This window comes from Drosophila mojavensis, unplaced genomic scaffold, assembly GCF_018153725.1.
Source record: "Drosophila mojavensis isolate 15081-1352.22 unplaced genomic scaffold, ASM1815372v1 contig_74, whole genome shotgun sequence".
NCBI lineage: Eukaryota > Metazoa > Arthropoda > Insecta > Diptera > Drosophilidae > Drosophila > Drosophila mojavensis.
In genome coordinates this window covers 1,425,380-1,447,470 of record NW_025318899.1, presented here as the reverse complement: position 1 = coordinate 1,447,470, position 22,091 = coordinate 1,425,380, and the positions used below count along the sequence as shown (strand labels likewise).

General features: G+C 46.8%; 2 protein-coding genes across 2 annotated transcripts; one reads left to right on the top strand and one right to left on the bottom strand.

Annotated features, from left to right (window-relative positions):
• Positions 1-770: 770 nt before the first annotated feature.
• LOC6586492 lies at positions 771-21,901 on the top strand. Its single transcript, XM_002012070.4, has 4 exons — positions 771-807; positions 2,621-2,701; positions 18,488-18,997; positions 19,377-21,901. Exons 1-4 carry the CDS (start codon positions 771-773, stop codon positions 21,476-21,478), a joined length of 2,730 nt encoding a protein of 909 aa, XP_002012106.3. The 3' UTR covers positions 21,479-21,901.
• Positions 2,710-8,847, bottom strand: LOC6586493 (keratin, type I cytoskeletal 10). Its single transcript, XM_044009829.1, has one exon. The coding sequence runs from the start codon at positions 6,353-6,355 to the stop codon at positions 5,882-5,884; it is 474 nt and encodes a 157-aa protein (XP_043865764.1). The 5' UTR covers positions 6,356-8,847; the 3' UTR covers positions 2,710-5,881.
• Positions 21,902-22,091: the final 190 nt, after the last annotated feature.

The following is a 22,091-nucleotide window of genomic DNA, read 5'->3' as shown; positions in this document are numbered from 1 at the left end:
AACGAATACCAGGCATAATTGATTAAATTAGTAAATGCCTAACTTGATAATTTTATGTTATAATATTCATAAGAGCCCATTGGAGTAATATACAGATATATTGGAAGATAAGCGTCGTGCGCTCCGCACAAAGGCAGAGTCTGAATGCTAACAGCTTGCCTGTATTAAGATGATCATCGCATCATTATCATAAACATCATCTCTCATTAGTGGATATGGATGGGACAACTCGTTCAATTTGTTGAAAGTGTAGAGCGATATAGCAGAGGGAGACAAGATAGAATCTGAGTAGATAGGTGGTCTAAGACTTGAGTGGTCGGGGGTGAGGCAGAATAACTGCAGAGGGACTAGACTAGATTATAACATATAATATAATTGAGTTATCAAAGCCTCAAAACTAATATGCCCATGTATATATATATATATATATAAATATATATATATATGTAATATAAACTCTGACTGCACAAGCTGCTGTGCATTATGCAGAGTCCTATCAAAATATTGTGTATTTCGCCTCCTGCCTGCAGCTGCGAGCTTTTCGTTCTCTTTATTTGTATTTATTTTTTATGTTATCTCATGGGGTTGAATGTGCCTGTTGGCATTTGCCATTTTAATGAATACATAATTAGTCTTTTTGCTAACCATTCAACCTTGCACACCCTCACATACATGCACACCCACACACACACATACAGAGTGAGACTAATGCAGCTGCTCCTGTGCACCTGCTCAAAATTCATTCATTCATATATGAATTTTCATGCAACATGCAGCAGCACGTAGAGGTTTATCAAAGGCCTTTGTGTTAGTGTGTGTGTGTAAGAGCTTTCAGCTATCTGTGTCCGTTTCGTGGGCTCCGCATTGCTTATTGGTTCGTTTCCAGGCTCTTCTCATGCAATATTGAGATAATGTTTGCCCTGGCTCATAATTGCAAGGATTACGCTCATAAAGTTGGACAGAGCAGGAGCCGGAGCGGGAGCCGGAGCCGGAGCAGGAGCGCTTCACTGTTTGCATTTCACTTGCAAATGGCGGAAATGCGAGAGATGGGTATAGACAAAGAGAGAGAGAGGGGGAAATTGCTATTTGCTGATAGCGTTTATTTAATATTTAATTGATTTTATGCCCAAGCGATTTTTCCATTAGCCTGACACACAATTCCAGTTCCAAATGCCACGGCAACGGCAACGGCTACCTGCACGACAGTTGGCTTATTGTTGAGTGCACGTACATATGTGTGTGTGTGTGTGGGTATGCTTATCTGATTACTTGCTTGTTTGGCATAATTAAGATAGTATGAATAGGCTTTAAATTGCGAAAATATGACTCAAAATTTTCAATACCATTCGCAGTTTGTATTGAGTTTAAGCTGATATATTTAACTGTAGTTTCCCTCTGATGCATTTCCCTATATATCAGCCATTTCAGTTGCACTGCAAACACAAACTGTTTAACCCTTTAACCCAGGAATCAGGCTAAACAATGCCAGCCGCAGCAGCCATGTGGCTGCGCTCTGCCGAACCACGAACCACATGAACCACTAAACAAGCGTCAGGCCACAGCGCATCAGCATCAGGATTGTCATCAGCAGAGCCAGCGGCTGCGGCAGTTAATCATAATTATCGGCGACATCATTTAAATATTGTGCTGGACAACGGCACGTATACGCAATGTTGTTATTCACTCTTTAAAGCAGCGAGTGAGGAAACTCCGTAAGCCGCAGCCTTGCCTGTCATTGCCTCGCCTCGCCTTGCAGGACTTTTTAAGCAGAAACTTTATTGCCCAAAGGAGCCAAATCGGAGAGACGGAAGCAGCCCATAAATATATCATGAAATCAAAAACTTTGCCACAACTTTTCCGATGCTCTCTCTCTCTCTCTCTCTCTCTCTCTTGTTTGACAGAGCGTGTTCCCTTTGATTGGTGGTGCGCCACGACAAGCTGTGGGTGCTGTGCCACTCCTCCTCCTCCACGTAACCCCACTGCCAATCAGTTGCGTGTGTAAAAGTGCTGTGCAACAACTGCTCAACAGACATAGAGAGAGAGAGAGAGAGAGAGAGAGTGAGCTGAGTAATGCGCTTCCGTTTCCGGCTGTCCATTTGGCTCAGCTCTCGCCACATGACGCTTGGTCACAATTCCGGCTGCTGCTCGATCCGGCCGGAGAAGCAGCCTCTTGGATACACTCAATTCAATAAAAGTTGTGTCCATTTAATTTAAAATGCTCTCTTTCTCTCTCTACACCCTCCCGCTCTCTCTCTCTCACTCAGTCGCTCTGCTGCTGGCCTTTGGCTTGGGCAAATTAATGGCGTTAAAATTAGTGCCATAGACAAATTCCGCACTTGGCACCTGACCAGCAGCTGTCCGTGCAAAGTTTACCTTTTTTCTTCCTCTCAGTTTATTTGGTTGTCACTTTGCGGCTAAATTATGCCGGGTCCGGGCCACTGGGAACTGGGAACTGGGAGCTGGGAGTTGCTGTTGCTGCTGCGGCGACACGTGTAACTGTAGCTCTAAGTGGCTGGCAACCTTTCAAAAACTTTTACATTCAACTCGCATCTTAAAGCTCTGCTTACATTTTACACAAATAGAAAGCCTATACATTTCCGGATTTTGTTGTGTTTTGCAGCACTGAACGTTGGCAGACGTCCGGAGCACCGGGACCGTCGCTTTTTTGGCATTTTACGCGCCGGCAAGCGAAAGGACGACGGTAAGTGGGCAAGTGCTCCATGGAGCCCTAATGAAACCAATTAAGCAAACAGCCAGCCATACAATTTGTGGCACTGAGGCAGCACAAAATGAAATATCAAAGGGCTAGACAAAGGGTAAACAAGCTGCCCAACTGCACGGCGTTTCGGTGTCCAATTCAATTACGCAAATGCTACATGTAACGAGCCAGAGATTCAAATTCAACGAATTTGAAATGCGCTGCTAGCACTTTAAGAGCACAGCCAGTGTTGTGAAATGTTTGAAAGGGAAATCTGAAAGCTTTGAGTGATACTCTGAGAGGATTTTTTTGACTAAGTATATAAAGCAATACTGAATACGGTGGTCAATTCTGATGTGTTGTATAAGGTCAGAAATAACTTGAGTGTTGGATAAAGTTTAAGATATTGCCATATTATTACCATATATCAATGCAATTGGTCATTGATCGACAGATTTGCCTAGGATCAATAGCTAAAAATTTCCATAGTATGAGTAAAACACATAGAATAAAATAAATAATAGTAATATTTAGTGCTGGAAAGTTTTATAAGTAATCGTATATTTATTATTATCTGAAGGAGCTAAATCAAATTTGCTTGCCAGCAAAACTACTAGCTGGCCTAGTTTCTATAATACTAATAATAGTGTTGAACAATATCAAAGATAGTTATATTTTAGTGCTGTAAAGCCAATTTATAGCTTCAATATAGAGTCAAGGCAAAACGTTAACTTTTAATGTAAGCTGTTAGTGAAATTAATATAGCTTTCTTTTTTACCTTTGTGATTGGCAGTGTTGCAAAACGCCAGTAGCCACATTTGAAATGTTTTTCAGCATTTTGTGTAATAAACTTTGCCCAAGCAGATTGCAAGTTGCTCCGCAAGTTTCTCTAAATCAGTATAACTATTTGAAGTGCTTCCCTCCGCTCCACCTGTTCACCTGTCCAGCAGGTAAAAACAATTTTGAGTAGTCAATTGAAATTGTGCCAGTTTCCGTCGCATATTTGCTTGGACCGGACCGGGCCGGAGCTGAGCACAAAAGCCATTTGAGCAAAATCAATAGATTTGTTTTGGACCGCAGGCCAGGAAACTTTTGATGGCGACTCCTGAAAACAGTTCGAGGCCAACAACTGGCATACAAATTGGGGCTTAGCAGCTCAAGAGATGATTCTATATGGCCAGTGAATGGAATTCAATTCATGCTCGTTCACAAAGCGAATAAGGGTGTTTAGGGTTTGCTTATGCGAGTGTAGAGATTATATAACTAACTACGGAATGAGTCCCGAGCGGGCATTATGCAGTCAGCTATGCCTGATTTCGATGCAGCTATTTGTTCTCCCTTCCTCCCCCTCTCGTTCTCTCTCTGCCACTCATGCTCTAAGCTCAGCATTTGGTCAAATTGTTGTGCGCTTTGTTGTCTGCAAGAATGTGTGTGTGTGTGTGTGTATGTATGTCTCTCTCTCTCCCTCTCTGTCTCTTTGTGTGTGTGTGTGCACAAAGGCTTAAAAATGTTAATAACTGTGCGCATTGAGGAACAAAAACCCCGATGCTTAACTCATCAGCAGGAGCAGCGCGTCTCGCCGCTGTCTCGAGTCTTTCCACGTGCCACAAAGTGGATTAGCGCCGGTCTGTTCCGGCCGGTCTTGGCAAGATTGTTGGCCTGTGGGATAGGCTAAATGCCTTTGAATGGCCACATTTATATCAATTGAAAGCAAAACTGGCGCCAGGCCCACCCGTGGTGCGCACCTCTTGCTGGCCAGGCAGACGCATTCATCATGCTCACCCCGAACACTCGTATTGCTATCTCTCTCTCTGTCTCTCTCGGACACCCTGTCGCCTTCAATTAAATGCAAATTATTCTGCACCTGTCTCCGCGACTCGCCGTGATCAATCCAACTTATGTCAGGCACAGCTTGGGCCGCTGCACTTCAAATCCGAGGACCCGCACCATCCTGCTGACTGCTGACACTTTAAATGGATTACGGGTCAGGTCCGGCGGGCCTAATGGCCATGCATAATACAGCAGCTGCGCACAGTAGCCGAAACGTCAGCTCGCCAGACAATTGATGTTGGATAATCACTAGGATTAGCTCGTATATTGAAATCGAGACCGGTTTCTTTATTCAAATGTGCGCCTCAATCAACGTGATTCCACTTGATGTATTATTGATAAGAATTGCTTGGGTTTTAGAATTTACTTACAGTTATATATATATTATAGCTAAAAGTATATTCTTTTTTCGTGTCTAATAAATTCTCAAGTAGTACTTATAATACTCCTAATTATAATAAGTCTACATTGCGTAACTTAAGTTGCTTACTCCGAAACATATTCCGAATTGTACTTTATTATATATAGAGTGATATAGACTTCCGAAAAAGTATTCCGAAAAATACTCCGAATGAATATTACTCCGAAATTTACTCCGAAACGATTTTCTGATCAGCTTTTGTATTTTTTTAGTACTACTCGCCCTGGTATAATTGTTTATCCCTATAGTATTTCCTAATAGTTTTCCGAACCGTAGTTTCTTATTGTCTACCTACTCCTAACTGCTATTATATCTTATGGTCTGCCTCGCCGTCTTGCCAGTTGTGTTTACATCCATTTTGTTACTTTTAATTGTCCTCTGAAATATGCCATGGTCGTTCTCTGCCGGCTCGAGAGTCGAGAGCTATGCAAATGCTTAAAGTTGAGGTTCAAGTGCGCGACTGGCCGCAGTCAGTAGTGCTGTCTACCCCTGGCTCTAATACGCCCCCCACCCAGCCATTACCCCTTGCTATTTGGAATTACAACAAACCCAATGCGGAAAGAGACGAGAAGCAAACAACAAAAGGCATAGAAACGAGAGACGCCAAATCCGAATCGGGTTTCGATTTTGACGGCGACTACGAGACAACTTCATAGCTGGCATTTTTACCATTGCCAGACAGAAGACAGGAGGAGGGGGAAAAGGAGGAGGAGGAGGAGGAGCAGTAGCAGTCGGACATGGGCGAGGATGTCTACATGACTTGAACAATTTTGTAATTACTTTGAGCCGCATGCAAATGCAGCGACCTTCTGTCTTTCTCTCTCCATCTCTCTCCCTCTCTCTTTCTCTCCCTCTCAGTTGATAGTTGAGTATAATTTCTTTGGCTGCTGGAATTTTATAATTAATCGGCAACGTTTTTCACACGACTTTATTCACAACCAGGCATCCCTGACATCAATGAACTCGTCCCGCTCCTCCGCATAGTCGGCGTCCTCCGCCTCCTCCTGGTCGTGGCGCGCATAATGATTGAATAACATGTCCCGATGCGATGGCATCAGCTTGCCGCTCTCACAGCCATGCTTGTCCTCATACGTGATCTCGCCCATGCCCATGCCCATGCCCAGGCCCAAGCCGTGACTGTGACTGTGACTGTAGCTGTGACCTGGACTGTGACTGTGACTGCCACGCCCCATATCGCCGTGACCACTCCCGCCCCCGCCGCCACCTTCGCCAGAGAAGCCCACGACTTTGTAGACTGTCTGCTTAATGCCGCCGCCCCCTGCGCCGCCGCCTCCTGCAGCGCCGCGCAACACCTTGTAGACCGTGTGGGTGTGATGATGCGTCTTCACCTTGACGGGCACGTGGATAACGAGTCGTCGGCTGGAGATGCGACGCGCCTGCAACATTGTCGCCGTCAGCAGCAGCAGTGTGAGCAGATTGCTTGCTTTTAGAGGATGCGCGGGTAGCTGGAGAGTGGGGGAGAGAGAGGGTGAGAGAAGGAGAGAGAGAGAGAGAGATTAGTAAGTGGTATGAATTGACTCTCTGCTAAGAGGACTTAGCGGATACGAATAATACAGTTATTTGCTGAAAGTTAATGCCTGAAGTCATCAATCAAAGTGATTGAATGACTAACAAGTATGAAGGTTGACTTATTGAAAGTCTTCAGAGTAACTGTAATATAAACACCGTTTCAAAATATGAAATGTTGTAAAATTTATCAAATGATTGAAGGTTGATTGAGCACCTAGAAGGTGAAGTTCTTCAATCATGGTAGTGCTGTCATGCATATAAAGTCAAGGAGTCTGCCTTGCAGTTGACTGATCACATGAATCATTCACTATAATAAGTCTGCTCTTGATTGACATTCGATATATCTAGACTTGACTGTTTGTCAATCAAATTGATGTAACACTCGAATAGCTGTGGCATCCTTTGTCGTATTTCACTTTATAATCCTTTGCCTTGATTGCGATGCATTCGCATTCACTTGATTCACTGCCAAACACTCACGAATGATTCACTCACTTGTCGCATTGTTGATGTGGTTGGTCTGTGTGATATTCGAAGCGTTGATTGATTGCGGCTAATACCGTCTTGCCACCGTTTGCGGCACGTTCGCTTGGCGCACTGCCTGGGCGGGCTGGCGGCTGGCGCGCTTTTATATCGGCTGTGGGCTGGGCGCAGGGGTTCACTGCACCTTGGCGGTGCAGCGCATGTGGTGCACATTTGATGTGGCCGCTGCAGCCTCCGCTTGCCGGCCACATTTGCATGCCGCGCACCTGCCACGCCTGCCACGCTGGCGCCCCGCATTACGTGTGTTTAATTATGATTAACAAGCTTGTGGCACGGCGGGCCTGAGTGGGCGCGGCTGTTGCAAGTGCACTCGTGCGCACCACAAGGTGGCAACAATTGAACAATTTTCGCCACAGCTTCTCGTTGCCCACCTCTCTCTCCCTCTGTCCCTCTTTCTGTCTCTGGGATCTGCGGCATGCAAAACGGAAGTAGGCTCAACCAGGCGCTGTGCAGCCCTCCCTGAGCTAATCCATTCCAAAACAACAATTATTAACTCATCTCACATAACTAAATGATATTGCTGTGCAGCTCATCGACAATTGTTCAACTGCAACATTTTGTTGCAACTACGCGAAATGCGGAACAATGCGACACACTTTTTCATACGATCGTAATTTAGATGTAATTATTATAATTTGAGTGGATGATTCGATTTAATAACTAAAATGAAATGATAGCAAGTAATCTGTTGTTGAGCGAGCTATTAGCTTGGATATTATGTCTCTGGAACAGTCGAGAAGAGTTTGATCTAGTGATTATAGAGAGAGAGAAGGGGAATTGTAAAATAGATAGAGCAAAAAAAAGGAGAGAGAGAGAGGAAGACAGAGAGAGATAAATAAGTATATATTCTCTTTTAATAACGATTTATCCCCCAATATACCAAGTGGAAGGCAATTTCTGTATATTCATCCTCTAAAAAGAGTCAGAAGGACAATCAGCTAACATTTCTGTAGAAAAGTTCTTCTGGATATCTCATTAATTAGATCAATTCCAGTCGCCTTTCGTATCAATATCAATGCCTCAAAGTTTCATCCCTTCGCCTCTTGCCTTGCACGAAATCAGTTCTTGATTCAGTTAAAACTTCCGTTAGTTTCGTTTATGTGCAGCATTTATTAAAACCCAGCGCAAGATGTGCAGCCATAAAAGTGAATATCCTGTGGTAGGGCGGGATATATGGATATGTATGTGTATAGCCTACGTATGCCAGCTAATGAAACGAAAGTTTTTTCTCATGCTTTCTGTGGGTCCAACTAAGTTGGCCATAAGTAAACTGGGAATGCGTTCTGCAAAGCGTGCCCCATGAATTCTATAACTTTATGGGCAATGAGCCGCACTCTAATTGTCCAAAAACATGCGGACGAAAGGGGGCGGGGGCGGGGCCCAGCCTGCCTCAATGGCAAAATGTTTGTCCAGGCGTAGTTATAATTTTGATCAACTTTTATAGAAGCGGGAGGAGATGATGAGGTGGCCTTAGCTCCGAATATGCTGCATGTGGCAGCTACAACAGCTGCACAAGTTGTAAGTTTGTTGTTGTTGCTGTTGTTGTTGTTGCCTGTGCCTAGTCATAAACTGCATGCGAAATTGCCAAAAAGCACACACACACACACACACACACACAGAGTCGGAGGTGTGTGGAGCAGCAGAAAGTTGCTCATTTACAGCGAGTGAGTCGCGAGTGTGAGTGGGCGGCAGATAGTGAGTGTGGGCGTGGGCGTGGCCAATAAAACGAGGCGCTGACAAGCGGCTGTAAGCACCACCACATAGCAAAAGCCAGGCCAGAAGTAAAACAGCCTAAAAGCCTAAAGTCCCTAACCAGGCCGTAAATCCGGAAGCTGCGCAACAACTATTTAGCCCTACCAGCCGCTAGCCTGCCCTCTGCCACTCCCCGACCGCCCACCAGCCGCCGCCGCCCAAGTAAACTCGTAAATTTTAGGAAATTACAACAGGGAAAGTCCTTGCCAGGACAGCGACTCGGCTCTAAATTAAATAAAAATGCGGCACGAAAGTTGGGCCTAGACGAGCTCTGGCTGCGTGCTGGGGCGTGGCCAAAAGTTTGTACACCTGTTGGCCAAATAAACCGGGGCGTTAATTAAAGGTACAGCTACTCCAACTTTAACTCCAACTCCAATTGCAACTCCAATTTCAACTCCGACTCCACTTTCGCCTGGCAATTCCAGCTACAGCTAAGTGCTGGCCATGGTTCAGGAGACGCGCTCAGATTTGTGGGCCGCACAAAGTTTTTTGGCCATGCGCTTCAGATTTATGCCAAACTAAAGCACTTGATGGCCAACTAGTTGGCATTTAATGGCTCTATTATTGGAGTTTCGGAAAGTGCCGTAACAAATGGGTTACGCTTCATGCACGCCATCAGTGTTGCCAGCCGTTGAGCTCCGGAATAAGCTAGAGTGTGGATAAATGTAAGCTAAGTCCAGCTAAAATGTACGAAAAAATGCTGGCAAAGCGGGCTAGAAAATTGGCAGAAATTATCAAATATATTAGTAAAGTATAAAATGTATTAGTAAAGTAATAAAGATATTAGTGGTATTAGCTAGTATTTTGTTTAAGTATTTCCTTTTAAGTGTTTCCTCTCAGCATTTCATCTAATTTATTACTTCAAAAAATGTTCTCTAAGAATTTCGTCTGAGTGTTTCCTCCAAGTCTTTAAAGCTTAGCTGAACGACCACTGAATATTATTTTTCACTTTACTGCTCTTTACTGCACTGCACTGTTGACCCCCACCGAGCCTGAGCGACTGAAGAAATGCTGAAGCTGCTGCCCCTTATATAGGGCAACTTTCACTCACACACGCTCAACTGTTGTGCCCTCCGCCAGTTAGGGATCGTTGCAGCCGAACTTAAAGTGAGCAATGAGAAGACTCTCTGTTGCTTCGGTCATTCTAGCTTCGTTTTACTCAACTATAAATAGGAGAGAGTATTGCTGCACACATATAGAACACTTAAACGATCTACTGTAGTTTTTCCTTCTCCTTTGACTGATTGCAGACATATGGAGAGACAGACTGTGGGGTAGACTGACACACAAACAGATTATACATGTATTACCTCATTACGCTGCTCAAGAATATTCACATATGTTTCATAGTGCTAAATTGTACTATGCTAAATACCATGTCTACATTAATATTTTTAATTAATTATCATATAACATAGACGACAGCTTCTTCTATTCTATAGCTCTTTCTAGTCTGCATAGTCTGCACTCTTTCAAATAAGCTAGATCTAGCCTGAAATAGGCTAAACTGGCAGCACCTTGAAGGTGAGTGCATGCCAAGCGGGCATTAAGTGTTAGCCAGGCTGCAGCAGTTGCTCTGTTAATTTACACATATTATTGGATACCTAGCGAAAAGCTTTGTTGGTTGTGGCAAAATAAAACAAAGAAGCTAAACGATAATCTGGTCTAGCATTGCCTGCTGAAGCGGGTTGGACAAGGTGATCTATGTATATACATATGTATAGATGGGAGAAATGTGTATTCTGCTGTTGACTTAGATTTAAGAGGATTACATATATTTATAGAAGATCAAATTTTTAGACAAATACTATAAATGGATGCTTGAGAAAGAACTGTTCGACGCTCCGAATCGATCGTCGCTTTTTCATTCAAATTCTAATTTAATAACTTTTGTCAAAAAACTTCAGCAAAAATAGTTAAAGCTAGACTCCAGCTCCAGCTGAAGCAACTCTTACGATGAGTGCTGCCTACCGCAATGTAAAATATATATGTACTCCAGTTAGATCTTGAGTCCGTCTTTACCCAGAAGCTACAGCGCTTTATCTCGGACGCATCTCGGCGCGCAGCAGCAGCGAGATAGTTGAGAATTCGCATTTGGTGCCCCAAGTGAAATGTGGCAGAGCATCAGCTGCCCATCAAAGCCACCTGCACATGGTGGTGGCAGTGGTGTTGGTGGTGCTGGTGTTATTGGTGGTAGTGGCCCACCCAACCGCTCTTTATAGAATCTTGAAAGCGTGCCGTGGCAGCTGTCCGTCCGTCCGTCCGTCTGTTCGTCCGTCGGCCTGTCCCGCTTCATGCTGCTGCTTCGCTCGTTGGCCTGAAGGTGCGCAGGCAATAAATTTCGATTACATAATTTGTAAATTGTTATAACCCGGTGAAATTACCATGAAATCTTTCACAAAGGCATTACGAAATCTGCCACTTCTGCTGCCTTGCCAGCTTCATAAAGTTTTATGGCATTTGACTCTGTCTTTTGTTTTTTTTTCCCCCATTTTTTGAGGAGCATCTAACAATAATGCGCTTTGGTTTCGCCATGTTAGCCATGAAAGGAGGCCCAGGCATTTGAGTCTGAGCCTCGTTGCCTGGGTGGGCTGTACCAAGAAAGTAAAGGTGGTGGGCGTGGCTCATGTTACGCATCGTTGCATAGATGATCTTCTTTATTTTCTTTTTGTTTCTCCTTCATTTTTTTTGCTCTCTCATTTAACTTTTGTTGCTGCGATTAGTTTTTATGCTCAGACACTTGAATTTTCCATTCGATGTGGCCACCAAATAGGAAATCGCAAATTCCATTTCTAATTATCAGTGCCACGCCCCCCATGTCCATGTCCATGTCCATGTCCTGCCTATCTGTGGGCAAATTGAATGCCAGCCAGCTAGCATTTGCGGCTGCTTATCTCGGCTCTTATCACAGCGACTGAGGCTGTGGCTTCTCCTGCTGCTGCTGCTCCTGCTGCTGCGCCGCGTCCTGCGGCCATAAATCAACAGCCAATTACAATAAAAATTTATCATGCACAATAAAAAATGCGTCCAAGACGCTGAAATAATTTACATGGCGCATTTTTCACATTTCTCAAGCGAAGCAATTGGAATTTATAACAATGTCCCCAAAGGGAGTCAATCCGCCTCCTGCTACTCTCGCTCTTCCTCTTCTCCATCTTCGTCTTTCTGGTTTTTGCTATTCAGCAACAATGAAATTTTAATAAAGCACGCGGCACAGGACGCAGTGCAAACGGGATTGGGCTAGGACATAGCTACCTTCTATATAGTAGAGAGGGTGCAGAAGAGAGGCTATAACAAGGTAGATGCCTGGCATCGTGTCACGATATACGATACGGGCATGAATGAGATAGATTTTTATAATAAATTAGCAGGAATTAAGTAGACAAAATAAATGTATTAAATGAGGCATTGGAATTCAAATGTGTCGTGCTAGCTCGTGCTTTTCGTGCTGGATATATCAATTCAATTATGACAGCAGGAGCAGGAGCTGAGATGCATGAGCTCGTGTTATGCAAGGCTAAGTCGTGTCAACTCGTGATAACCAATAACTCATGCTAACTCGAGCTTATTCGTATGGAAGTACAAGAAGTATGCCAACTCGTGTTAGCTCGTGAGAGAGTCGTGTTTGCTTATGCTATATCGTGCCAACTCGTGCTAATTCACAATAATTTGTAAAGAGTCTTGTCAGCTCGTGTCAGCTCGTGCTAGAGCGTATTGAATTGCTCTCTTATGGCAAGTCGTGTCAACTCGTGTTTTTAGTTAGTCTCAACTCGTGTTGATTCGTGTTCACTCGTCAAGAATCGTTTCAACTCATGCAGAGCCCTGAGCAAGAACTCGTATAGATTCTTATTGACTCCTCACTCATTAGCTCGTTCCGAAACATGTCAACTCGTGTTCGTGTTTCCTCGTGTTGGCTCTGTTAGTTTAGTTTACTTTCTTCCTCGTGCTCTCATTAAGGCACATTGGGGGCCATCTCTAGCGCGAGCAATAGGTTTGGGTGCACGTGCTCGACTGCACGGCGCAAGCTAAACGACACTTGGCGACATATTTGCTGAAGTGACTAAAGTGCAGCCTCCACCAGCCAGCAGCCACCAGCCCCCTCTCCTTCCACCTGCTCCAGCTCAGTTGGCCCCATCAGCTGGGCAGCAAATCAAATGCGTTGCGGCGCATTTCCGTTTCCGTTTCGGCTGCCTGCTGGCTGCTGCACTTGTTGGGCTAGGTTCGGGCTTTAAAATTCTTTTTGGGCTTCCAATTTATGTGAGGCCCGCAGCACTCGCTGCCTTTTGCTTTGATGTAGCTCACCATGCCGGAATGCCCTCCCTGTACGCCAGCGGCGCCTCCTCCGCCTCCTGCATACGCTTTTCTTTTGCCAAGCGTTTCACAGTTTTTCATTGGAATGTTTTTTGCGCTCGTATCTGCTGCTGCGGCTCCTCCTGCTGCTCCTGCTCCTCCTGCTAGCCTCCAAGTCCTTTGACGCTTATCGTGCGTCTCCTGCTGCTCAACTCCAACCTTCTGCCTTTGTCAACCGCTGTTTACCTCCTCTCTCTCTCTCTCTCTCTCTCTCTCTCTCGCTGGCTCCCTCTCCCTCCCCCTCTGCGTCCTCATTTGTCTTTTGTTAACTTGATTTTCGACTGCCTGCTATCGAGCATATGCACGTGGAGTGGCGTATCCTTCAAGCCGGTCACTGAGCCTTCCATACGCACGTCCGGCCCCTCCCTTCTCTCCCCCCCTTCTGCTGTCGTTTGCATCTGGCGGTTTCTTCAAACAAAAGGCACACTTTTGTAGCCATAGACAGTTTCTCTGTGGAGGACATCATGACCATTTGCTGGCTCTACAGTTCATTGCCATGAAGTGGCTTCAACTTCGAGTCGTGTCCTTAGTGTATTAAAGCCCCAAGGAGGCTGTCAACTCACTTAACTTGACCTTAACTTAAAGAAGATTAGGGCCTATTTATGATTAAATTTTAATTTAAGTATGACTTTAATAGAGACTCGTTTTAATGAGAGATTACTGTAGGGAAAGTTCCCTATTAATTTAGTGTTGGAATGGGGTATATTATTGTGTACTCCATATGAAGTTGGTATTTTAAAAACTTATTTTAAATATAAATATAAAACAGAAATAGAAATGAGATATTCACTGCTTATAAAATACAATTTTGGCTTAATCAGCGGGCTTTACGAGTCTTGGCTACTATAAATTAACAATGCGTTAACAACAATATAATTTGCAGCTATTTTTTATTGCACAACTAGACAATAATGGAAATGAAATTAAAACTTTTCCATAGTCTACTCCAGCTTGGGCTGGGGCAACTTTCTCGCGCCGCTCCGCTCCGGTTTGGCTTCTGTTCGGGTCGCTCGGAGACGTTTAAATTTATGAACGTCATAAAAATCATATTTTTGTGGTTTGTTTAAGGCGCGTCCGAGTGGGGGTAACCACAAAATGGGGCCATAAATATTTAAAAGCGCTTAAACATAGACAAAACGAGGCGAATGCCACAAAGCAACGCTTAAATTTTATTGCGCCGCCCATGTGACTGCCCCAGCCCCAGCCCCTGCCCCTGCCCCTAGCACCTGCCAACTGCCAGCAACAGGGCAACTCCTTGCTTCGGAATCAAGTCAATAAAAATTCAAATTGATTTTTGATCGCACCTATTCCAACCTGTGATGCCCACCCAAAAGGCAGTGCACATTAAAATGCCATCAAATTGGCTTAAGTAGTAGCCCCTACCGCTGCCTCTACCTCTGTTGCCATCTCTCTCTCGCTCCCTCTCTCTCTCTCCATCCCCTTCGTAACGCGATGCGCGCTAATTGAAAATCTGCAAATGACTGAAATTTGTGTAAATTATTTTGTGCATAAATTTGCGCATTTCATTGCCGTTGCAGGCCTTCGTCGAAGGCAGGAGGGAGGGCGGCAAGAGCGGGGTACAGCTGTGTTAAGTCTATAAGCCATGTCGGCCTGTAGACTCGTTGACTCGTTGGGCCCTTGTCAACAAGGATTTCGGTACCAATCGCGCCATCTGACAATCGAGCAAGTTTATGACGATTTTTATGAGCTTAGCGCGTCTGCACGTTGCCGATGCTGTAGCTGATGCTGATGTTGTTATAGGTCGCATACCCTGTAATAATAATCATCATAAATGGGTCAACTGAATGTTGGATTTATGTAGATGGCAGAGGACAGAAGCAGCAGTCGCTCGCTCTCTCTCTCTCTTCTCTATCTGTCTGCCTGCTCAGTCTCTTCCACAGCCTGCTTTCCTTTCCATTTATGTCTCTGTCTGTGAGTCTCCCTATGTAGCTGACTCTACATTCTTTCTCTATCTGTGATTTTTCCCTCTCCTATTACTTTCTCTCGCTGCCCTCTTATTCTCTCTGTATCCTCAATATATGTCTCTGCGACTCGTTTTGTTAGTAGTCTGCCTTTTTTTTCTACTTTGTATTCTATATCTCTCTCTTTCTCTCAGTTCGTCTCTCTCAATCTCTCTCTCTCTCTCAGCTCTTGCTTGCTCGAATTCTACTGTCCATTTTCGCTGTCTCCCTCTCCTCTCTCTTCTCTCTCTCTCTTTCTAGTCTCTTCTAGGGTATCTATTAGTCGCTCCAATCAGCCAATAGCAAGCGCCACTTGTTGTGGGGCATTTAGGTTTATGTTCGATGGTCTCTCGTTAAATTCTCGATGGGCTCCTGCAGCATTTTAATTTACGACACAGTCAACAGGTGGGAGAGGGAGAGAGCTATATAGATAGAGATAGAGATTGATGTTGAAAAGATAATAAAAAGTCAGATGATTGAAATCAATCTTATTTGTTCCAACGCCTTTGCTTGCATTTGATTTAAGCTGTGTTTTATTATGTTTGTTTCTTCTTCTTCTTCTTGTTATTGGTAAGTGTAGCAACGCATCTTGGCCGTTACGCTTTAGGCCATTTCCATTTTACAGTTGCTTGGCCTACAGCTAAACGATTGAGTGGAAGGGGAAGGGGAAGGGGAAGGCGACGGGAACGGGTACGGGGCAGATGGGGCGGCTTTGTGGCATGTCCATGTCGAGTTGCCATGTTTAGTTGCAATTAAAATGCTTTTATCTTATTAGCGAGCGAGACAATCGCAATGCCATTTGTTAGCCAAGTTAACAGCGAAGAGTTCAATTTCCCATGTGCCCAGAGCACAGAGAGAGAGTTCAGCCTTTTGGCCAGAGATAAAGACAGGGGGAGAGAGAGATAAAGAGAGGCGGAGAATTGGGGATTCAAAGTGTTTCCCAGATGCCCAGATTCCCAGATTCCCGGCTGGCTAATCACATGCACCTCCAATCAATTCCAAGCGCCTTTTATGCCACCAGCTGCGGCTGCGGCTGTGCCACAACTCAAAGCGTCCCCATTTGCCCGCTTCGATTGAATTATTATCGCCGCCTGCCAAACAGCTAAATGTGGCAGCAGCAGCTGCTGCTACCGCTGCTGCTGCTGCCACTGCTGCTGCTACCGCTGCTGCTGCTGCTGCAGTTGCAACTTGGTCAAAGCCTTTTTGCCGCCGTCAATGCCCCAGTGGCCACGTTGCTGCTGCCATATTCGGCGGCAAGTTGCAAAACAAATTTGTCAATGTTTTTGCCAATTTTGGACTGGGCGCCGCATGTGGCATATTTTTTCTCAATCATCTCTCTCTCTCTCTTTTGCTCTCTCTCTCTCTCTCTCTCTCTTTCTCCATCTGGGCATTAGCTAATTTGGCAGCCCGTCTGCGTTTAATTAGCCGACTGCAACAACTGTTGCAAGCCGCAAGTTTTTGTTTTGTTTTCTTGCCTTGCAACACTTTCGATTTCTGTGCAACGTCTGTCGTGCCACGCCCATGTGGCACAGCTCACGTCGCAGCCATTAAAGGCCGCTGCCTCACGATCTTCCGCGCTCTCTCTCTCTCTCTCTCTCTCTCTGCTCCAATCTCTTTGAATGACTTGCCTGCCCACCTGATGGCCAGCCCCTGCCCCCCGCCCTCTGACCCCGACCGGCTACACCCCCTTTGCAATCCTCGCACGATCTGCCAGCTCTTCCTTTTGATTAGCTCGCTGGCCAGCGGCATACCCCAACTGACTGACTGACTGACTGACGGATTGACGCTCCGACTCCAACTCCAACTCCAACTGTGACTCCGACTCCAACTCTGACATAGAGTGCCGCCCGGCTTGCAAAGGTCGTTAAAGCCACAGCCGCTGGCTTTGTGGCTGAGCTGCAGGGCCTTATCCTTTCTGCGCCTTCTCGTCAAGCTTTACTTATTGGGCTATACGCTGGCGAGAGGGTATATTAGCTATGTCACACAGTTTGTAATTGATGAATTGAAATGCCATATCCTCCTTGATAATTGATCTGCGATGAATGATCAAATGGAAAGGCTTATAGGATATATATGTTATCGATAACTTGTGTAACTCTTATAGTACAGTTATCGATAATAGTATCACACATGCTGATTCACACTCTGCTTGAAGATTCAGACTCAAGGTGATATAGGATCTATATGTTATCGATAACTGGAGTAACTCTTATAACACAGTTATCGATACATGCTGGGTCACACTCTGCTTCAAGGCTCAGACTCAAACTGAATTGTTAGGGTGTGGAAAAGTCGTTCACACTCACAGATAAATTCGTTATATAAAGAGTCGAAGAGAGAGAGAGGGAAAGAGGCAGACGATGGGTAACTGGGATACTGGAGAACTGTGAGTGAGGTAGCTGGGAGTCGGCGATCGCTGCTCGCCGTTCGCTGCCCGCTCAAACAATATTTGTTGTTGTTGGTATTTTTGTGAAATACCGTCACGTTTTAACATTTTACTACTCACTTCTGGCACGTTGTTGCCATTGAGCAGATCAGTTTTGGAATTTTATTGGCCACGCTTCTTGCGTATCTCCTGCTGCTGCTGCTGCTGCTGCTTCTTTGTTGCTGTTGCTGTTGCGCCTTCGCCTTCGCCTTAGCCTTTGCGCTGATCTTGGCCTTGATAGCGCATATAAATGTGGCCGAGACTTTGACTGCGACTGCGGCCGGGCCAAGCTCAGAGGTTGACGTTTATATTGGCGAATATTTTAAATATTCCTTGTGGGGGTGTTTGCTGTCTGTGCTCATTGCTGCATCTATGCCCTGGGACTATTGAAAGTGTATTGATGTTGGGTATATTGGTTGGGAGGTAGAAGTTGATGGAGCTAAGTTTTATTTATGTGTACAAAAATATCAAAAAGCTCCCAAATGTTGAAGTGAACTAGAATTGAATTGGAATTGTAGTAGAATTTACTGAGAATTTAGAATTCCAGTTGTCCAAAATTTGCAATTGAACTAGTAAACTGAACTAGAGTCGACTGTAGTTCATTAGATCTAACTTCAAAATGAAAAATTGAGCTAGAGCTAAGCTAGAGTCGAATGAGAATTGGAATAAAATTGAACTGAAATTCATAATTCCAGTTGAGATTAGTGAACTAAGAACCAGTGAGCTAGAACTGAACTACAGCTTTCAACTCAAATTAAATAGGCTGTTATCAAGTCATTAATCAGAGCTCAGGCTCTGGCAACGCTATATTCGAAGTACCTGGAATGTCATTCAAGATGTCACGAACATAGGGTATCTCTTAGTCGATCACGCACCACTTCCTGCACTCCTTAGTCCAATATAATTGGAATTTTTATGATCGAGTGCAAGACTTGACAAGCAGCTCATTAATGTGTGGCTTTATCTCTACTCCACAGCAGCCTCTACAGACACCGCCCCCGCCGCCTCCTCCGTTCCGCCCACTTATCGACAGCATGCAGAGGACGCTGCTGCGGCAGCAGCTGCTGTGCAGTTGCCGCGCAGTCTAGAGCAGCCGCAGTCGACGCCGGCGCAGCAGAACGATTACGTTTTAGAGGACGCCACTCGGCGACTGCGAGCCCCGCCCCCTTTCTATTGCCCACTGCCGCTGACGCCACCGCCGGGGTACACGGAGCGACCAACAGCTGCAGGCGTAGCAGCTGCCCCAACGCCGCCGGCGCCGCAGCCAGCGGCAGAGCATGCAGCAGCAGCAGCCGCAGCAGCGCGTCAGCAAGCGCGACGTCGACGTCGTCTACGCGAACTGCAGCAGCAGCAGAGATTCGCAGCCAGCACCAACAGCAGCAGCAGCAGCAGCAACAGCAGCGATCAGAGCAGCGACTGCGACGGTGAATTAGGCAGCGCAGTTAGACGTCAGCGTCAGCGCAGGCGCAGCTCGCGTGGACTAAGGGGTGAGTTGACTCAGTTGAGTGACAAAATGAATCAGTTCATTTGAGGGATTCTGTCAAATGAACTTGAGAGTTTGCTTGAAGCTGTGAAGGCTCATTCACAAGAACTAGTGAGCTTCTCTGGAGAACTAGTTCATTGCTTTATGAGCGGTGCTCTGCTCAAAGATGATTGACTGAGCAGCCTATATAAGTTAGCTAGGAAGGAAGTTCATTAGCTTATACTGCCGTTCATCAGCAACTAGTTCTATTGAACTAAATCATTAGAGCTCTCTAGAATCCTTAGGCTTTCCATTGCTCCTCATGGATATAGTTAAATTGTACAGTCAGGGTATTTTCAAGTCGAGTACTTATCCCCTCTCTCTCCCTCTCTCTTTCATTTTAGATGCCTATTGTCCGGACTTGTTGCACGCGTGCGCCTTAATCCTTCACCAGCAACAGCAGCCCGGCAGCAGCGACAGTTCGGTTGGTAATTTCACAGCCACGCCCCCACCCCCACCGCCTCCGCCGCCGGCTGAGAATCGGGCGGTACGTGACAGCATCGAATACAGCTCGGACTATGTGGAGATCGATGAGCTGCTGCTAGGCGCTGGCCCTCGGGCCAAGAGCACACCCCAGCTGCAGCATGCTGTAGGTCTCGAAGCATTAGAGATGGGTCAGAACCTGAGCCTGCGACGTCCTCGCATCTCGCTGACCTGGGTGCTGCGGGAGCAGCACCAACCCAGCCAGCAGCAGCCCGGCAATGAGCCCGACGCACCAGATGCCACCCCACACGGCCACAAGGAGAAGGAGCCGCTGAAGCTGAGCAATGGACATGTGGGCGCCGCCGAAGCCGCCCCAGGCCCAGCTGCGCCGCCTGTGCAGCGCACTGAGCCGGTGCCCACCCAGCTGGATGTGGGCAAGAAGCGCTATAGGGTCAAACAGCTGCCCGGCGGCGCGGAGCCACTCAATGGTTACGCCACCACGCCCACCGCCCACCAGGCACCCGGCCACAGCAACGGCCCGTTGGCCAGCCAGAAGTTCTTCAGCAACCAGAATCTGCTGGAGTACAAGGACAAGAGCGCGCGCAGTGGGGCGCCCGTGGCAGCGGCCACCACCAAGGAGCTGCTCTTCGTCTGCACGCCGCAGCGGGCGCCGCGGAGCGACGTGCACAGCGAGGCGCTGCTGCTGGCTCGCAAGCGCAACGAGATTCGCAAGAAGCTGGCGAGCCGGCTGCAGCAGGCGCGAGCTGCAGCAGGAGTCGTCGTGGGAGTAGGAGGAGCAGGAGGAGCAGCCGGCTCAGCGACTGCCTTGACCAGCTCGGCGAGTGGCGATGCCTTGAAGTGCACCTACTCGGAGCCCAGTTTGGTGGCGGTCTCGGAGGGTGGTGCCAGCGGAGCTGCGGCACAGCAGCAGCAGCGCCGGCATCGGCATCGGAAGCGTCGCGAGCGGGAGCGGAATCGTGCGCAGCGCTTTGGCTACGAGATCCACAATGTGGATGAGTTTCTGTCACGCTGCTCGCTGTCCGCACCGGGCAACATACCCGTTGTCCTGGCCACGGCCAGCACGCTGTACCAGACGCGTCCCGGCGGCTACCAGCTGGAGATCCCCTTGCCCCTGGGCATGGTTGTCAATGCGGTCTTCAAGAACCAGAACTGGCTCTACGTGCAGACGCCGCACGCCGAGGAGGGCTACGTGGGCTACGCCTGCTGCCTACCCCTGGGTATATTGCCCACGGGCAAGACGACGCCCTGCTGGGAGTCCAATGCGGACATCTTTCCACGCCCCTGCGGCAATATGACCGACTCGGAGAAGGAGATACGCCTGCGCGGCGGCACACGGTCCGATGGAGCGCGCACTCCGCGCCAGTCCAAGCCAGTCGAAGAGCACAACAACAACAACAACAATATTAATCCAAGCAAGAGTCTGGTCTCCAATGGCGGCAGTCTGGCTGGCTCCTTGTATGGCGAGCAGCACGTGGACAAGCTCTACCTGCGCGCCGCCTCACAGCCAAAGCTCGTGGAGAAGGCGTACGCGCAGCTGCGCTCCACCAAGCAACTGGGCTCCGGCTCGGCCTCGGTGCGCAGTGCCTCCAACGACGAATACGTGACGCTCCAGCAGCAGCAGCAGCAGCAGCAGCGGACGACCAAGCAGCAGAGGCTGCCAGCGTCGCAGTCCGTGCGACGTCTGTCGAACGTTTCGTACATAACCAATGGCCACAATGGCCAGCATCTGCATCCAAAGAGCATTCCACAGCAGCACCAACAGCAGCAGCAGCAGCAGCAGCTGAGCGTGCTGCGACGTCAGCAGCAGAACGGACTGCGCCAAACTCTAGTCGCCATCAATGCGGACTACATCACGGAGAGCATTGTCGTCCACAAGGGCGAGATTGTGACGCTCTGCGAGTGCCGCGAGTCCAAGGATCAGCGCCAATGGTTCTATGTGAAGACGCGAGACGGACGCGAGGGCTTCATACCAGCCGAGGTGGCCGGCCATGGTTATCTGTAGACTGAAGGAAGCTAATCTCGCCTCGCTGCCCCTCCGATGCAAGCCCTGAAGATATTCCAGGCTCTGCTAGGACAGACATATTTATATACATTTATGGAAGAGTCACATAATATTTTCATTAAGTAATAGCAATTAGCAATATCGTGTGTATTTTAATATAATCCCTCGTTTCGCGTACGCTTTTAGAATCTACATAGATGTAATCTGTGCTATGGGTGTATATGTACATGTATTTATTTAGCATTTAGTCTATGCAATCGCAACTTGCAACACAAATCAAAGACACGACACACGGACACACGAACGAACACAACGACAACGACACGTGGAAAACGAAACGAAACACTATTTATACAAACAAAAATATTGTACTTGATGCTTCTACTAAATAATTGGATTAAATAAATAAACATATTAAACGAACACGAAAATCTCTTTCATTTCGACGTCCGATGTCTGTTAAAATTCGCTGTTAAAGTTGCTCGAAGCGAGTCCGCCAAAGGCGAGTGGCGGCTGCTCGTCGCGACGTTTAGCAATCCCAAAAACTGCTAAAATACCAGGCGAACAGCAATCAGCAGCAGGCAGCTGCACTAAAGAAAAATTATAAGTGTGG

What these genes read in the sequence shown, in the direction of transcription:
- LOC6586492 (XM_002012070.4), top strand. Translation starts at nt 771, where the DNA reads ATGCAGCAGCACGTAGAGGTTTATCAAAGGCCTTTGT. An exon ending in GGTTTATCAAAGGCCTTTGT is followed by an intron (nt 808 to 2,620) that starts GTTAGTGTGTGT and finishes TGTGTTTTGCAG; the next exon opens with CACTGAACGTTGGCAGACGT. An exon ending in CAGCTCGCGTGGACTAAGGG is followed by an intron (nt 18,998 to 19,376) that starts GTGAGTTGACTC and finishes CTTTCATTTTAG; the next exon opens with ATGCCTATTGTCCGGACTTG.
- LOC6586493 (XM_044009829.1), bottom strand. Translation starts at nt 6,355, where the DNA reads ATGTTGCAGGCGCGTCGCATCTCCAGCCGACGACTCGTTATCCACGTG.